This window comes from Neurospora tetraspora (assembly GCF_033439725.1).
Source record: "Neurospora tetraspora strain CBS 560.94 chromosome Unknown B0H65scaffold_6, whole genome shotgun sequence".
Lineage (NCBI taxonomy): Eukaryota > Fungi > Ascomycota > Sordariomycetes > Sordariales > Sordariaceae > Neurospora > Neurospora tetraspora.
The window spans coordinates 2,770,693-2,788,126 of NW_026944388.1; the positions used below are offsets into that span (position 1 = coordinate 2,770,693).

At 54.0% G+C, this 17,434-nt stretch overlaps 5 protein-coding genes across 5 annotated transcripts; 3 read left to right on the forward strand and 2 right to left on the reverse strand.

The window, feature by feature from the left end:
• Positions 1-358: 358 nt before the first annotated feature.
• Positions 359-1,639, reverse strand: B0H65DRAFT_268906 (ribosomal protein S5 domain 2-type protein). Its single transcript, XM_062822722.1, has 2 exons — positions 1,341-1,639; positions 359-1,255 (listed from the first exon to the last, which is right to left on the reverse strand). Exons 1-2 carry the CDS (start codon positions 1,505-1,507, stop codon positions 529-531), a joined length of 894 nt encoding a protein of 297 aa, XP_062679669.1. The 5' UTR covers positions 1,508-1,639; the 3' UTR covers positions 359-528.
• Positions 1,640-1,689: 50 nt separating this feature from the next.
• On the forward strand, positions 1,690-2,939 carry B0H65DRAFT_473296 (pre-mRNA splicing factor cwc15). Its single transcript, XM_062827195.1, has 2 exons — positions 1,690-1,956; positions 2,085-2,939. Exons 1-2 carry the CDS (start codon positions 1,924-1,926, stop codon positions 2,874-2,876), a joined length of 825 nt encoding a protein of 274 aa, XP_062679670.1. The 5' UTR covers positions 1,690-1,923; the 3' UTR covers positions 2,877-2,939.
• Positions 2,940-3,245: 306 nt separating this feature from the next.
• Positions 3,246-9,245, reverse strand: B0H65DRAFT_268918 (U3 small nucleolar RNA-associated protein 10). Its single transcript, XM_062822723.1, has 2 exons — positions 4,285-9,245; positions 3,246-4,233 (listed from the first exon to the last, which is right to left on the reverse strand). The coding sequence occupies exons 1-2, from the start codon at positions 8,752-8,754 to the stop codon at positions 3,343-3,345; spliced, it is 5,361 nt and encodes a 1,786-aa protein (XP_062679671.1). The 5' UTR covers positions 8,755-9,245; the 3' UTR covers positions 3,246-3,342.
• Positions 9,077-11,736, forward strand: B0H65DRAFT_473299 (nucleolar complex-associated protein-domain-containing protein). Its single transcript, XM_062827196.1, has one exon. The coding sequence runs from the start codon at positions 9,404-9,406 to the stop codon at positions 11,432-11,434; it is 2,031 nt and encodes a 676-aa protein (XP_062679672.1). The 5' UTR covers positions 9,077-9,403; the 3' UTR covers positions 11,435-11,736.
• A 3,323-nt stretch (positions 11,737-15,059) lies between these two features.
• Positions 15,060-16,982, forward strand: B0H65DRAFT_268932 (aspartic peptidase domain-containing protein). Its single transcript, XM_062822724.1, has 2 exons — positions 15,060-15,448; positions 15,505-16,982. The coding sequence occupies exons 1-2, from the start codon at positions 15,248-15,250 to the stop codon at positions 16,789-16,791; spliced, it is 1,488 nt and encodes a 495-aa protein (XP_062679673.1). The 5' UTR covers positions 15,060-15,247; the 3' UTR covers positions 16,792-16,982.
• Positions 16,983-17,434: the final 452 nt, after the last annotated feature.

The following is a 17,434-nucleotide window of genomic DNA, read 5'->3' on the forward strand; positions in this document are numbered from 1 at the left end:
TCACCTCACCACCGGATCAAAAGACGGCAAAATTGGACGGGAGTGGATCATGGGGGAAAAGGCCTAGAAGCATCTTGGGAGCTCAGACATGGGTTTTAACTAAACCTTTGAGCTCATTGCGTCTAGAAGAGATAGAGGCTGGGACACTGCGGTTACCTGGCGCCTATATGTTCTCCTTGTTCATCTAGCAGCTTTACCGGCAGCTGAGGGCTTGGGGATTAAGCTGATGGCAAGATACCCTGTAGAATGTTAGATAGCCATTCCGGTCGCCGTTGCGGGGCCATTCCCTTCAGACCAGACATGAGGGAGAACACGTCCTTCGCGGCGCCTCCCCTAATAATAGAACCCATTCCATGGAGCGGCTTGCCTCTTGGACAACGCTTGCGGTTCTCTTGACCGTGAAAGCAAGGTCAGCTACATAGCTGCCTCGTATCCTCGCCAGATTCCGCCCTAGCCACACAGCTTTTTCTTCTCGGCTCTATGGCCGTACCTGGGTATCTCACTTCTTCCTCTACTTCCTCAACCGCGTCACCCAACAACACGATCATTCTCCGCCCTCAACTCGGCCATAAAGCCGCCCTTATCCCTCCTCTTCGCATCCTCCGCCAACTTGCCATCCAAGAACGTCGAGAACTCCTTCACCTTCGTCAGCGCCACGCTGGTACACTGCAGCAGCGCAACCGCCTCCACCGGCACGCCCCCGAGCTTCGCGATCTGGCAGATCTCGCCGTGCCTGTTCAAGCTAATCGTGACACTGGCGACCCTGACCTGTTCCTCCATCCAATCCGCATCCAGCAGCGCCGTCTCGCCCTCGTCGCCAAAGAAGCTCCACGTCACGCAGAAAGGCGAGTGCAGCCAACCCAGCGGCACCGGCTCCCGCTCCGCGGGCGTGTACACCGTCAGCACGCCGTTCTCTATGCTCGTGTCGGGCTTGCGGAAGTGGCGGAGGGCGGCGACGACGGCGAAGCAGGCCGCGTCCGTCAGGTTGCCGTCGTGCGAGAGCACGTGCACGTCGACCCGGACGGACCAGCACTTTTGCCCCGCGACCAGGCAGAGCGACTCGGTGTCGAGGGCGCCGGAGCGGCGGACCGTCTTTTCGAGCAGGCGAGACAGCAGGACTTCGGTTTCGGTCGGCCGGTTCACTTCGAAGTGAGGCGCGGTCATGGGGGAGAGTTCGGTGGCGATGGTGAAGATGCCGTCGAGCGGGCGGTCGGCGAAGGGGACGGTTACTTCGGCGGAGGCTTTGGCGAGGATTCTGGATGGGGAAATTTGGTTAGTATCTAGGCGTGTCTCAAATTGAATATGCGTGGTGTTGTGGTGGTGAGAGTACACAAACGTACTTTGTCTTGCCAAGTGATACATTAGCGACGCCATATTCGTCTCCAAAGGTGAGCTCTAGCGGGCGGTATTGGTCGAACTCGCGGCCATCGAGGCGGATCTGTTCGTCTTGAAGCGCCTTCAAGAGGAAAGCCTTCTCGTTGGCTGATGGTTCTGCTTCTCTAGGCATTTTGACTGAGTTTGTTTACTTTTGGATGAAGATTCAAGATCACTGTGCTGCGGTTGCACCCAGTCGCTATGGTCCCATTTCTGCCACTAAAGTCCGCCAAAATTTGGCGGGTTCTGCCGCTGCGGCATGCGGTCTGGGCCTGGCGGGCGGTCAAGAAGCGCGCCTGCGAGACTGGACCCCAGGGCGTCATTGGATCCATTTATGTACCAAACACTGAGCACTGGTGCTGCATTGGATGTCCACTGCCAGTTTCGCCATCAACAACTTCTCTCTGCAGCATTTTCCAACACCAACACCACCGGCCTCTCGCCCTCCTCTATCACGCGCGCGCTTCATCCATCTCCAACCCACCCACCGCCATCGACCGCCAAACCCAAGAACTATCTCTACGTACCTAACCGAATCAAGCCGCCAAAATGACCACAGCACACAGACCTACCTTCGACCCGGTACGCATCCCACTACCATCCTCATCCTCATCCTCATCCTCATCCTCATCCTCCCCCAATCAACGGAATAGAATCCCGCCGCATTCTCCTTTTGTCGCCCGCCTACTAACTAACAAATTCCCCAACAGGCCAAAGGCAAAGAAGCCCTCCGCGGTCCCGCCTACCACCAACGTCTCCTACCCGCCTACACCCAGCTCAAGTTCCGCAAGCCCGGCCAGGGCGGCGTCGCTGGGGCATCCGAAGACCGCGACACGCGCGACCTGCGCGCCGAGCTGCTGGCTGCTGAGGAGGCGCACAAGGCCAAGTTGAGGGGTGGAAGACCTGCTTTGATTTCTTCTGGCGATGATGTCGACAACGAGAAAGCGGGAGGAGCTAAGCGGCCATTGGCTTTGACGGGTGGTGGTGACAACAAAGAGGAGGAAGACCAAGAAGCCAAACGACGAAGGATATTAGAGTTGACGAGGGAGATTGATGCCGACGACTCCTCAGATGACGACGATGACAACGACGACAATTCAGACGCGGCGGGCTCGGAGGCGGGCGACGCAAAGAACAAACACAACGACGACGACGACGCCTCATCAGACTCTTCCGACTCAGACTCCGACTCCGACAGCGACGACGAAGAAGCCGAACTCCAACGCGAACTCGAGCGCGTGCGCCGCGAGCGTCAAGAGAAGCGCGAGCGCGAGGAGCTTGAGCGCCAAAAGGCCGAAGAAGAGCAGCGCGAGAAGGACATAGCGCTCGGCAATCCGCTGCTGAACAAGCCGGACTTTACGGTCAAGAGGCGGTGGGACGATGACGTGGTGTTTAAGAACCAGGCGAGAGGGGTGGATGATAGGAATAAGAAGAAGGAGTTTGTGAATGATTTGTTGAGGAGTGATTTCCATAGGAGGTTTATGAGCAAGTATGTTCGTTAAGCCGGAGGGTTTGGAAGGGATGGGATTGGTGAGGAGTGCGCAGTGGCGGATGAGAGAGGAGAGAAAGGGGGGGGGGGGGGGGGGGGGGGGAGAAGATACCCAAAGGATCAAGGCTAAACAGAGCGAACTATCTTCCTCTTTGCGACACAATTGGCTTTGTAGGAGAGTATCCTGCGTGCATGCTCGATGAGCGAGCGATAGACGAATTCACAGGACACAAAATAAGTACAACCAACAAACAAGACTTTCAAGATTCATTGCATATCTATTGACATCAAACCCAACCATGACTTTTTGTACCTAACGCCAGTTACAAATGCAAATGCTATCCATCCATCCATCCATCTACAGGATATCCTTCAACATGATCAAGAACATTGATCATATACCACACATAAACGTCGTTCCGTGACCATTAATCACATTACGTACTCTTCCAACAATCGCCTTTACCCCCAGCAACCCCTCACTGCAACATATTATCCAAGTCCTCACCAAGCGTCTCCTCAATCGCCACGATCCACTTCCTGTTCTCCCTCTCCACAACCTCATCGTCGTCATCCTGCAACTCGCTAATAAACGGCAACATCTCCGGCAAGCTCTGGAGCCACTCCTCGCCCAGCCTGGCCGTGAGGGCCTGCTCGCACTTGATGACCGCCAACCTGACGGCCGCCTGCTCCGACCGGAGGTGCTTGAGCAGGGCCGAGTTGATCTCCTTGTGGTGCTCCTTGCTGTCGGCGGCGGCAGCCAGCTCGACAACGGTGAGCACCAAATCCTCGGTGCAGTTGTCGGCGCTAGCGGCGTGGCCGAACTGCTCGACCAGCACGGGCGCGACGGCGTTGAAGTGCGCGGGCGCCTGCCAGAAGCCGTCTTGGTCGTGCTCGAAGCACTTGGTGAGGGTGCGGAGGACGCGAGAGCGGAGGGTCTTGAGGACGTCGTCACCGCTAAGGGGAGTAGAAAGAACCTTGACGGCCGAGTCGATAATGTACGAGGCGTACGAGGTAACGATGGACTTGAGGTTCTCGAAGAAGTGCTGCAGGAAGCCGTAGGTGCTGACCTGGCGCTGGGCCTTGCCGGCCAGGTCGGACTTGGGCAGGCCGGTGGTGGACCACTCCATGAGGTGGGAGAACATGGGGCGGAAGGCGGCGTCGTTGAGCTTGTAGATCATCTTGAGAGAGGTCTCGTTGATGAGGAGCTCGATCTTTTCCAGTTCCTGGGTAGAAGAGAGGACGCCGCTGCGACGAAGGTCGAAGGCGTTGAGGAAGATGCCGGTGAAGAGGGCGGTGTTCTTGGCAATGGAGGACTTGGGGTGCTTGTCCAAAGCGGTGCCAAGGACGTGGAGGTACTCCTCGAGAGCCTGATGATGGTTAGAAAATGTAGCAGGATTGGTGATAGGAGGAAGACTTACCGAGTATCCGGAAGCAGCAGCGTTGACCCAGTTCTTCTCCAGGGCAGTGAAGAGCACCTTGCCCTCGATGAGCTTGGCGACAAACTGGAGGCAGTCAGCCCGGTTGGCGCGGCACTCCTCGTCCAGACCAGCGGCAGCAGAAGCGTTGGAGCAGGCAAGGAGTCTGTCGAGGTAGGCACCCGAGATCATGTAAGGAATGTGTTGGGCAAGAGCGGCCATGAAGGCATAGGCAGCGTTGTGCAGCGCACCATCGGGCTTCTCGGCCTTGATGCTCTCCTCGAGGCAGCCAAGAGCCTTGGGGATGGCAATAGGCAGGACAGGGACAATAGCGTCCTGCAGAACATCCACGAGAGACGCAAGGCAGAGAAGAGCCATAACGCGGAGCTCCTGAGACGGCTGGCCAAGACAGCTGTCGCCAGCAATGGTGGCCGCAGCAGCGGCAACGGCGTCGAGATCCTTCTTGCCATACTTCTCGGCGATCTTGTCCACGCAGTTGACGGCGGTGTGCTTGTAGCTCATGTCGTCCGACTCGCGGATGACAGCCGTCAGCTGGGGCAAGAAAGCAAGCAAAGCCTCCCTCGACTTGGGGTTGTTGGTGCTCTCGCTGTCCACACGGTGCTCCAAGGCACGGAGGACCTTCTGACGCAAAGTGACGTTAGGACGGTCAAGAAGAGCCTCAACACTCTTGATGAACTCGGCAATGGACAGCAGGTTGAGGAGGTTCGAGAGCGCTTCGCCGCAGCGGTCGTGAAGGGTCTTCTTGGCCTTGACGGTGCCAGCCAGCGTGAGGACACCCTCGAGGAGCTGGGCATAGAGCTCACGGATCTTGACGGATTCCATATCGTCCTTCTCAGCCAAACCGGAGATCTCGCGTCTCAGACGACGGTTCGCAAGCAACTTCGGGAGGAGGGTAAGCTGCTTCTTAGCAAGCTCATGAACATCCTGCGAGGAGTTGGAGTCGACCTTGGCGAGCAGAGCAGCGGAGAGGACAGGCTTGGGCTTGAACATGTCGCTGATGAGATCCAGATGCTTGATGAGGGTCTGCAGCTGAATCTCCACCGAAAAGGAACCAATGATTTGCGCAGTGAAAGCAAGCATGTTGTCAGTAGCACCATACTTGTCAACGAACATGGCAAGGACGGCAAAGAGGAAATCTTCGGGTCCGAGGTTCTCGATGAGAGTGATGAAGAGATCCTGCTTGCGGTGAGAAGGAATGTGCTCGTAGGCAACGACGAAGCTGGTAAGAAGCTCGGCAGTGCTGGCAACCAAGTTCCTCCTGCTCTTGCGGAAGGTTTCGATCAAAGGAGGGATGACCTCCTTGACGGTCTGGTTGACAACGTGAGCGGAATAGTCATCAGCCTGCTTGAGGACAGAGCTGCCCATGAAAGTGAAGATGGGCATAACGCTGTGTAAGACAACGTCGGGCGCAGTGCGAGCCAGGCTGGCAACCAACAGCAGGGCAGCGTTGATGACGGTGGGGCTGGAAGACCGCTGGATGCAGGAGGCGAGGATATCACCATGGCCAGCCGCGGGGTCAATAGTGAGCTCCTTGCTGTCCTTGTAAGCCGGAATCATGGCAAGCAGACTGCTGAGAACCAGGCTCTGGAGGTAACCCAGTTCAGAGCCGACAACAGTACGGAGATGCTGGAGCTCAGAAAGAGTGGTGAAGAGGCTGGGAAGCAACTCGGGATGCTCCTCAGGCTTCGACTCCTGAACAAGTTCGAGAACAAAGGTGGCCTTGTTGAGGCTGGCGCTGACATCGGCAGGGCTTTGCGTGTCGACGCTCTTCTCAGACGAGCCAACACGTCTACGCTTGGTCGCCGGCTTCTCGGTAGCCTTCTTAATATCATCGTACAGGGACTCGAGGAAGTCAAGCAGGATATCGGTAGTCAGCTCGACCTTGTGCAAAACGTCGGTAGCCTCGGTAGCAACGACGTCTGGCTCTGAGGCGGTAGGGTGAACGGCCTGAGAAAGAGTGAGCAGAGCGCGAGCGGTGGAGAACTGAGTCTCGGCCTTCATCGAAGACCAGATCTTCTGGATACGGCCGAAGAGCGACTGGACGAGGCCGTTGCGGGCAACAACATTGGAATTGTTGATGAGTTCGAAGATCAGCTTGAGACCAGCCTCATTGTTGGCAACGACGACATCAACGAAAGCATTGTTGACAGAGGCCTCATCCACAGCTTCGCGGGCAAGGAGCTGCTGAGCCTCTGCCTCGGACAGGCGGGCCCACCACTGCAACAGAGGAAGGAGTAGGTCGGTTCTGGAGGTACCGGAGATGCTCTTGATCTGGTTGAGCGGCTGCAGGAGTCTCAGCTTGACCGCAATAAGCGGTGTTCCAACAACATGGCTAGAAAGGAACTTGAAGATGGCAAGTCTGGTAGCGTGGGACAGGTGCTTCTTGTCGCCGTCCTTGGACTTGGAGCTCTCCAGAGCGTTGGTGAGGGCAGCCAAGATGTGGTCCTCGTGAAGGAGGGACTCCTCGAGAGAAGGAATCAGGACGGAGTGGAGGAGGGACTTGGTAGCATCAAAGTCTAGCCAGCTGACAGCAGCGGTCTTGGCATAGAGACCCTCAGAGCCCCAAACACGGCGAGCCTTGCTGGGCTTGGTCTCGTAGAAAGATCCCAGAACAGTGACCAGCTCGGCAGCGGCACGACGGACCTTCTTGGCGGGGTCACTAAGAGCGACAATGGCATAGGGAACGACGGCCTGGAAGTCCAGTTTGGCGAACTCCTCATCTTTCAGGAGGTTCTTGACACGGTCAAGAGCAGCAACCTTGGCCAAAGTGGGAAGAGAACCGCACCAGAGACGCATGTAGAAGCTGGCATAGAAGAGCTTGGTAGGGGCCTGGGGGCGGCTGAGAACGGGGGCCTCATCGAACTTGTAGAGGTTGGTCTCGTCGGCAGCAACGGACAAGAAGAGCGAGTAGAGCTCCTCGAGAAGATCAAGAGGCTCTTCAGCGAAGCACGAAGCAGTCTGAGGCTTGAGCTTGGAGAGCTTCTCGAAGTTCTGCGCGAGTTCCGCCTCCTTGTCAACCTTGGGAGTGTTGTCCTCAGCAGCGGCCTCGGGCGCATCCTCAACGGCGAGCTTGGGGCGAATGGACGCGCCAAGAGTCAACTCAAGAGCATCAATGTCGAAGTCAACCTCCTCGATGGTAGCACGGACGATATCGCCAACCTCACCACCAGCCTGGGACAAGCTGACCAGGATGGTGCCAAGCTCCTTGCGAATCGCGCCATCCTGATCAACCTGGTCGTTGATTCTGTGGGCAGCAACCAACAGAGACTTGTAGACGACCTTAATCTGCTTCTCACGGAGAACGTTGCCAAGGAGTAGCGAGTTGACCACAGGCAGACTGCGGACATCACCCTTCTTGTGGAGTCTGTCGACCAGAGCAAGAGCAAGGCCGTTGGCCAGCTTATCGACTCTGTGGTCCTTGCCAATCTCGTTCATAACGGAGGCAAGCTCAGGAACCTTGAGGAGAGCCTTGGTGACTCTGGCAGAAAGCTGCTTGGCGGAGCGGTGCTGGGAGATGATGCAGAGGGTGACGAGACCAGGGCGCATCGTCTCGGGAGTCCAACCATGGACGAGCTGGTCCATGAAGGCCGTAAGAGCGTTGTCGGCGAGACCGCCCTTGGCAGCAAGAATAGTCACAACCATGTAGCTGGCAATCTGGAGACCAGGGGAGCTCTTCATGACCATGGCATCACTCAGGACAGGGCCAAGCTGCTGCATAAGGGCGTTGTCGTTCTCGATCTGAATGCTTCTCCTGCCGGAACGGTACTTGTCGAGGAGACCGTTGGTGGCTTCAACCATGACACCACCCCAGAAGGAGATGAGGCCGGGGTATTCCATCTGGTACTTGCAAGAATCGAGGGTATACTGGGAGATGGCGGTAAGCAGCTCGGGGCGGTTCGTCGCTTGCTGGACAATGGCGGCGCGAGGGGGCGCGGTCAGAGAGCGGATGTAGGGGTCGAGGAAGCGGTACTCCTTGGGGATGTTGGCGGGCAGGATGGACAGCAAGGTCACAAAGGCCGGGATGGTGTGGTATGGGAGGAAGGTAGCGATGAGGGCAGCGGTGTTGAACTCGTGGATGCGGAACCGGCGAATCAACCACTCGATGGCCTTGATGGCGGGCATGAGACGCAACCTGCTGCCGCAGAGGTGGAGGAAGGCCTCGACATGTTTATCGAGGGCGGCGTTCTCAGCGGCGCTCATCTGTGTCCTGTCGGCCTCCTGGCTCTGCTCGCTCCATAGCGACTGGGCGAACTTGGCGAAGCGCGAATCGAGGTTGCATAGCTCTTCAAAGCCTTCAAGGCATATCGAGTAGATCTCGGGGTATGTCTGGGTGGCGGCGACGCGGGGCTCGAAGATCAATGACTTGGAGTGGGCGGCCTTGAGGACCTTGGTGTTGAGCGTCGACCGCGAGTTGGTGGCGATCTGGGCCAACTGGGAGGCCAAAGACGACATGGTTGTGTATTTCTTTCTATCTTTCGGCTATATGGGTATCGTATTGTATCGTGAGGAGAGCCGATGTCGATATTTCGATCGCGTCGCAAAGTGGGAATCCGGTCGGCCTTTCGGCGCGTGGTGGGAGACGGGAGGGGTGCAGTCTCGATCGTCTATCGCGGGGGTGGAGACTAGGAATACTGGATGTAGGATATATGTACAGTTGTCGAGAAAGAGATTGCCGCGGTCTCTCTTTGCTGCGACGGTGGTGATGTTTTGGAGAGTGGGTTGTTGGGATGGAAGGGAGTTCAAGTTGGAGAGAGATGCGGCCACTCGAAGCTCCAGCGCATGCACTCAATCGCAAAGTGAAGTGCAGTTCAATGGCCGTTCATGGTTCAGCAACTTTTTTTTCTCCAAGGGGTGGGGTCCGATAAGCAGAGTTGACCAACCACACGTCACCGATAAGACCCCAGCATTGGCGGCCAGGGTCCAAAAAGTTTGGAAAATGTTCCTGAGCTCATCTCATTGAAGAACAACAATCGATACCCATCTCCACTACAGAACACCGCTCTCAACACCTCACTTCAGTCTGTCTTCAGCATATATCAATCGCCCACACTCAGTGTTTCCGGTTCACTTCACATCATCTCACAACCATCAACAACATATTATGTCTTCCCATCCTTCCAAGCGGAGGAAGCTGACCGGGGAAGGTCAGTCCTCGGACGGCGCAGCAACCAGCGACGTCAAAATTCAAAAGCAGTTCTTCAAGAGTGCACAAAGCTGGAACCTCGAGGAGGACTATGAGAACCGCCCCAGAAAAGGAAAGAAGAAGAAGGAGAAGAAGGCCGCCGATGCCACGAAACTGCCCATCAGAGTTGCCGAAGGAACCTGGGTTACGCAGGAAGAGGAGGACGCCGAGATTGCGAGCGATGCGGAGTGGTTGGAGAGTGAAGGAGAGGAGGCCCCTGAGGAGGAGGAAGTTCAGCCTGAGCCGGAAGCACCCAAGATTCCCGAGCGTGAACAGATCAGGAGAGCCCAGGAGGAAATGGCCAAGATCGCGACGCAACTCAACGAAGACCCAGAGGAGCACCCGGGGGCTTTCAAGGCGCTCGCCAAGATTGGAGAGTCGGACCTTCTCGCCATCAAGAAGCTCGCCATTGTTGTCCAGATGACCGTCTATAAGGATGTCATTCCCGGCTACAGGATAAGACCGGCCTCGGAGGATGTTGCCAAGGAAAAGCTGTCCAAGGATGTCAAGCGGTTACGCGTCTATGAGCAGGCCATGGTCACCGGTTACTACCAGTACATCAAGACCCTCGCTGCCCTCGCAGGCGGGTCTATTCGCGACAAGTCCAAGCAGCCCATCTCCAGCATCGCCCTTACCTGCGCCTGCACCCTTTTGAACGCAGTACCGCACTTCAACTTCCGCGGCGAGCTTCTTAAGATTCTCATCAAGAAGCTGAGCTACCTAAATGTTGATAAAGACTTTGTCAAGTGCCGGACAGCTCTCGAGACCCTGTTCCACGAGGATGAGGATGGTCAGCCCGCCATGGAGGCCATCTCAGTACTCACAAAGATGATGAAGGCTCGTAACTACCAGGTTGACGAGAGCATCCTCAACCTGTTCCTCCACCTGCGTCTGCTCAGCGAGTTCTCCGGCAAAGCTTCCAGAGACACGGTGGAGAAGCAGGATGATGGGTCGGTCAAGAAGCCGAAGCAAAAGAAGGAGTTCCGCACCAAGCGCGAGCGCAAGCTTCTCAAGGAGCAAAAGGAGGCTGAGAAGGTCATGGCCCACGCCGATGCGGCTGTGAGTTACGAGGAGCGGGAGCGGATGCAGTCCGAAACGCTCAAGATGGTTTTCGCCTCGTACTTCCGCATCCTCAAGATGCGTATCCCCAAACTCATGGGTGCATGTCTTGAAGGTCTGGCCAGATACTCCCACCTGATCAACCAGGACTTCTTTGGCGATCTCCTCGAGGCCCTAAAAGACCTGGTCCGCTATAGCGAGAAGGACGCTGAGAAGGAGGACGACTCAGATGACGAGAACAAGGAAGAGGAAGAGGACGAAGATGACGAACACGAATTCGTCCGTGACACCAGCCGCGAAGCCCTCCTCTGCACTGTCACCGCCTTCGCCCTTCTCGAGGGCCAAGACGCCCACAACGCCCGCTCCGACCTTCACCTCGACCTCTCCTTCTTCATCACCCACCTCTTCCAGTCCCTCCTCTCCCTCTCCGTCAATCCGGACCTCGAGCTCGGCGCCCAGTCGCTCCAGCTCCAGAACAGCGTGCGCCGCAACAACCGTATCAACCTGCAGACCACCACCGTCCTGCTCGTCAAGTGTCTGAGCGGTATCCTTCTGCCGCCCTGGAACATCCGCTCGGTGGCGCCGCTCCGTCTGGCCGCCTTCACCAAGCAGCTCATGTCCGGGTCGCTCCAGGTGCCCGAGAAGTCAGCCCAGGCGCTCCTCGGCCTGCTCGCCGACGTGCTGCACACGCACGGCAGGAAGATCAGCTCGCTCTGGAACACGGAGGAGAGGAAGGGCGACGGCACATATAAGCCGCTTGCGGCGACGGTGGAGGGTAGCAACCCGTTCGCGTCTACGGTGTGGGAGGGCGAGTTGTTGAGGAAACATTACTGCCCCAAGGTCAGGGAGAGCGTGAAGGAGCTGGAGAAGAGCATCAAGAGTATCAAATAGAGGATGAATGGGTGGTAAAGGAGGAGTCTCATTATGTTGGAGAGTATATACGTTAGCTTTTGCACAGAATTGTTATTTTCGAAATTACTTTGTCGGTCAATCCCATCATAATGGAATGTGGTATTATTTTCTTTGGATACTTAAAAGCAGCTGGTCCCCATTTGTGGTGTAAGACTACCTCTAACAGAGAATGAGCCTCCTCCGCTGCACCTTCCCAAAGACATTTCCAACTTTCAGTTGGATGACAAAGGTGATTTCAGTTCGAGCTCTCTCTGGCAACTGCACTTTGCATTTCGTTTCACAGCCCGCTTACTAACAACAACGGGAGTTCTTTCCCTACCTCAAGCTGTGTCTCACCGAGTCGGGACAAACTTGCCGAACCGAGGCATGTCCTTGGCTTCCCCTCCTGCCCTCATGCGAGTTTAATTGGGAAGGTGAAAAGACTTTTTCTGTCTGATGACGATCGTCATACCGAGTAATGGAGTCTCGTTTTCTCATTTCCCTCTTTGGTGTAAACGTGCGGCTCTGATGTTCCACAACAGCCTTATTCGTGAAACAATGTTAGGCAATATCCAGTTCGGTTACACATTGTGTCCGTTGGTAGCCCGCTGGCAGCGAGAGAAATGTCTTACACTTTGACAACAGTGAGTATCATACCCAGATCTCAACCGGTTCATCCAATGGTTTTCTTGTGTTAAACCTCTCGAATAGAGATTACTACACCTCGGACCCCAACCACATAGAACATAACACGGTGTTGCGGCTCGAGAGTGGCTGTATCAACGTCATAGCCTGGATAAACGGCACCGTTAATAGCCCAACAACATCACAAAACAGCCAAAAGATGTCTATTGTTGTCATCAGAGGCTATAGATCGAAGTCGGGGTAAACGGCACAGCTCAGAGGATCAAAATCACCATCAACGCCGCCAACACACATACCTTGGCCGTCATCACCGGAACACTGACCCTTGGACACTCGATGAGTGTGAAGTCATCATCATCGCAACATCGACACTGGCTGTGAATCCCCAATTCACCAAACTCACATTTGCTGCCAACGGCATGCATGCCTTCCTTGCTCTTGTTAACTTTTGCATCCAAACCTACCTCTACAGCACGTAGGGTTATCCGATCTCGGACCCGAGCATTTCGGACTCGAGATCTGTCCGTCTTTTCGCTTTCGAGCATACCGTAGAAACTCGTGAATATCGGATTTGGGGCCTGGGGTAAATTTCCTCTCTGGGCCCCATATCTGTCGTGCCCAGGCAGTCAGAGCAGCGTGCTTGCCTCAGAATTGGGGATTTCTTAGAGAATCGTACAGTCTGTTGCGTTGACTCTGCCTGAAGCATCAGGTATGTAGCCGAGTTAGGGAATTTCCTGCAGACCCCAAATCCGATATTCGCGAGTTTCTACGGTATGGTTCATCGCGCACTCTGCACCTCAAGTACAAACTGGATGTATAAAGGTAAAACAACAGTGCGCTTTTCGGTAACCGTCGCACCAAAAGATTTGCGGTTGAATCGACCCGACAAAGGACGGGAAAGGAACATCAAAGCGTGGTTTCCTGGATGGAACCTCCACCGGCGCAAAAATTGGTCTCCACTACAGGGAAAAGGGCACTAACGGACACGTGCAAATTACCGGAAATTGGCCCATGTGGACGCTATCACCAGGTATACACATCAGTCCTGGAAAGTTCGTTAGCGTGGTACTTACTTGAAATCTGGTTGGTTGAATCGCTAAACCGCTGCAAATGCCCTGCAAATGCCCTGCGAATGGCCTGTGAATGCCCTCTAACTTTACCCATTATAGAAGGTGGGGATGGTTGATGGGGGTTGATTCTGGTGATTCTGGTGATTCTGAGCCAGAATAAGAGGTTTGTGTGTGCCAGTTTGAATCCCTCCTATCAACTCCTCCTCACATTGAAATCAGGTGATTTCAGCCAATCAGATCGCGTAGATAGACGTGTCCTGCCTTGCAAACTCAACTGTCACCCCCCTGTGAGAAAATATGGGGCGCGTAATAGACTAACAAACGTTTAAGGACTGATGTGTAAGTCACCAAGCTAGACTGTTAACGGGCGCTAACAAGGGCTTCCAAGGCTCGCTAAATTCGCTTGACATAAGCTACACTAACACATGGGAGATCGTGCATTTTCTCATCGCTGGGACAACTGGAAATCTCGAGTTTCACCATGTCTTTGATCATTGTTTTTGGAGACACAGACTATATGGCATCCAAGGATCTGGCTCAAAGTTAAAGCTGTTACTATCTGTTAATCAAAGAAAACAGGGACACCATCCCAAGATGATTTCCGACGATTTCAGGAACAGAGCCTTTCTTCGTCTGAACTGGTCCTCCCTTCTGTACCTTTTCATCCCTTCATCGGTTCAGGGGAATACATAGAGCGTCGTCGATCACCTACCCCAAACGGCCTGTCGAATCTTGATCTCGACCATTAAGCTCCCTGATGCCGCTGATGGGGTCCAGGCGCCAGCGAGTGTATCAAAATCGCAGAAACTGTGGCAGATCCGGCTCTGGGAGGTTCGTCTTGGCATCTACCTAACTTCCAGGTTGTTTCAGGCCCCCAACTTCCCAGGAAGAAGCATCTTCCGTCCCAGCAGTGGAAGGAAGTGATCATCCGTCGTCATCGTCTCGGACCCTTCTCTCCCACTTTCCTTTCTTCCATTCCGTCTGTCGCTCTTGTCCGTTCAGCACCTCGTCGGCATCTTCACCGAGGGAAAGTCCACCTCGACCCAGCCCAACAACGGACAGGTTGTTGTCGTCAAGATGTGGCTGGACCAGATTACACCTTTCGCAGGCACGGCAGGATATGTGCTGCATCAGCCTCGGCCCCAACGGCTCACATTCCCAACACCAGATGCAGTTCACATCCACAGGAGCCTTGGTTATCTAAGCCCACGAGGCTACGCATCATGCTTATGCCGCCGAAGAACGAACACAGCCTTCATCGGGGCCTGTTTGTTTTCCGAGTTCCTGCCCCAGCCCCTGTCGATGGATCCTTCGTGGAGCCTTCTTTCTCTTCTCCAAGAACAACCCCCGCCTATCTTCTTGCCCCCAAGAATGACCCCCGTCCTAGCCTGGCTACCTCTACCTCTATCTTCGGTAGATTTTCCTTTTCCTTTTTTCATCTTTCTGTCATCCCATCAGTCTTGCTCGCATCGGTGGGACAAAAAGTGTCCATGTGACTTTCCCTTCTCATCTGATATAGTTGTTACAGCTTTGTTTTTCTTAGGTTACTTGCTAAGCCCTTACCTTAATCCAACCTCCTATCCTTCTTTTTTTCCCCTTCTTTCCTTTATACTAATCCGGTCACGAAAAGCACTTACGAGGTGTTGGTTGTCACTTAGACAGTACGATCGTTGGGACTGTCTTCAGTTGCATACCCTACGTGTCATTACACTTTTCACTTGACCAAGGTCCGCCTTGGTTTCTTGGTTTGCTTTTCTGGCCTACGTTGAAGAGCTCACTCAGTCTTACTTGGATCAACATTATCCGAGTATTCTCAGACACATCTCACATTCTTTTTTATTTTGCACCACCTACTCCATCGCGCATTTGTTTCTCAAACTTTCGCTTGCCAGTTTCCCTCTTTCGTTCGTCACATATTCTTTTTGGTTTACTATATTGTATTATCATCTACATATCATTCGGGCATTGTATCAAAGGGCCTTGTGGGATTATCAGAGGGCCTTGCGGGATCTCAAAATTTGGATACCCAAGATTGTCGACATCGTTCTTTAAAACAAAAAGATCGAGGGAGAAAAAAACAAAACAAAAAGAAGGGAAAATGAGGATGAGGAGAACGACGATATTGGCCTTGACGGCATCCCTTCTATCAACAACGGAAGCCTTCACAATTCAACAGAAGCAAAATGCCGGTGCCCCAAAGGTGGTCAGTCTGCAGACGGAACGACTGTCCGTCCCAAATCCCGTTGCCCGGGACAGGTTACGAAGGAGAGGAATGAATGAAGTCACATTGGATAACGTCGTATGTTTTACCCTTCTAATACTCTGCTAGAATACTTGGCTGATACCACTGTTCAGATATGTGGATACTATATCAATGTGACCATTGGTACGCCCGGAAGGAATTTCTCACTACATCTCGACACAGGCTCTAGTGATACTTGGGTGAATGCTCCCAGTTCAAATCTCTGTCAAGAGAAATCCAGACCGTGCGATTTCTCCGGCACCTACCTGGCCAATGACTCGTCTACTTATGAGTACATCGGCAATAATTTCGATATCACGTATGTGGATGGTTCCGGCGCCAGAGGGGACTATGCATCCGACACCTTTACAATCGGCAACACCAAACTGAACCGGCTGCAGTTTGGCATCGGCTACTCTTCAACTAACGCGCAGGGACTAGTCGGTATAGGGTACGCCCTGAGCGAAGTGCAAACCCGCGTCGGGTTGCCAACCTATAACAACCTTCCAGTGCAAATGGTCGCCGACGGCTTGATCAATTCCAACGCCTACTCCATCTGGCTCAACGACCTCGATGCCCCCACGGGTACCATCCTCTTCGGCGGCGTCGACGCCGCCAAGTACGAGGGCGACCTGCTCACCCTGCCCGTTCAAACCCCCGAAAAGGGCGAGTACAAGAACCTCATGGTCACCATGACCGGCCTGTCTTTATCCCAGTCCCGGTCCTCTTCCAACGGCAACGGCAACGGCGATAACACCACCCAGTTCTCCAAAGACAACCTCGCCCTTGCCGTTCTCTTGGACACCGGCTCAACCCTCAGCTATCTGCCCCGCGAGATCGTCAAACCCCTCTACGACGCCATCGGCGTGACAATCATGCCAAACCCAAAAGGCAACCTAGACGCCTATGTTCCCTGCTCTTTCAGGTCCTCCTCGCAATCCGTCATCTTCTCCTTCTCCTCTCAGCTGCAAATCACCGTGCCCATGAGCGAGCTCGTCCTCAATCAGACCACCAACAACAAACTCCCACGTATGCCGGACGGCGTCACAGACGCCTGCCTCTTTGGCATCCAAGAACGTAATGTTAATTGCACGGGAAGCAACACCCTAGGCGACACGTTCCTGCGCAGCGCGTACGTGGTATTTGATCTGGACAACAACGAGATTTCGATGGCGCAGACGAGGTTTAATGCCACGACGACGGACCTGAAGGAGATCAAGAAGGGTAAAGGGGGGGTGCCGGGCGCGAAGGCGGTGGAGAATCCGGTGGAGTCCACGAGCGGGCTTTCTGATGATGAAGGGGGGATATATGTGAATGGGGCGGCGGGTGAGTTGAGGGTGGGCATGGGAATGGCTTGGGGGTTGTTTGTGGGTGTTGCGATGGTGTTTCTGGGGTTGTGAGGTGGTGATGGATGAGAGAAAAGGAAAAGAAAAGGAAAAAGGAAAGGAAGGAAAGGAAGGAAAGGGAAAAGCGAATCGGTTGGGATGGTTTGGAAAGATAAAGTCTTTTGTTTCTGCATAATCATCTTGAATGCATGGGAACAACGTTTGGCTTTTACCATTTCATGAATATACCAAGATAATCACTTCCACTGCATTTTGTCCGTGGTATAAGAGGGACTGTTCGTTGGATATGACTTGATGTCCATGCTTTAATCGCGGAGGTCCAGATGCATACATAATCGGAGAGGTATGCTACGAGTAACACATAGCTTTACGGGACCTCAGTGATAATAATAATAGTCATAATAAGATTAAAACCGTCAAAATGGCATTATACCGGTGTATGCATACGGATCAAAACTTATTTGAACGGCCAAGAGTTCTTTCTTGTTTCCCTAGCACTAAAAATTAGGTGAGCTAATGTTGCTGCCTCAAAACAGTCCCATATAACGTTCTCTTTGCAATGCCATCCCATATAACATTAACAGAATCAAAGCCGTCGCCTTCCCTTCAGTTGCGTTTCCATCTATCCTTGTTTCCTTGTTGCCTGATGACAGTTCCCGAATTGTGATAACTTTTCTCATGAGGTGTATTTCCTCCT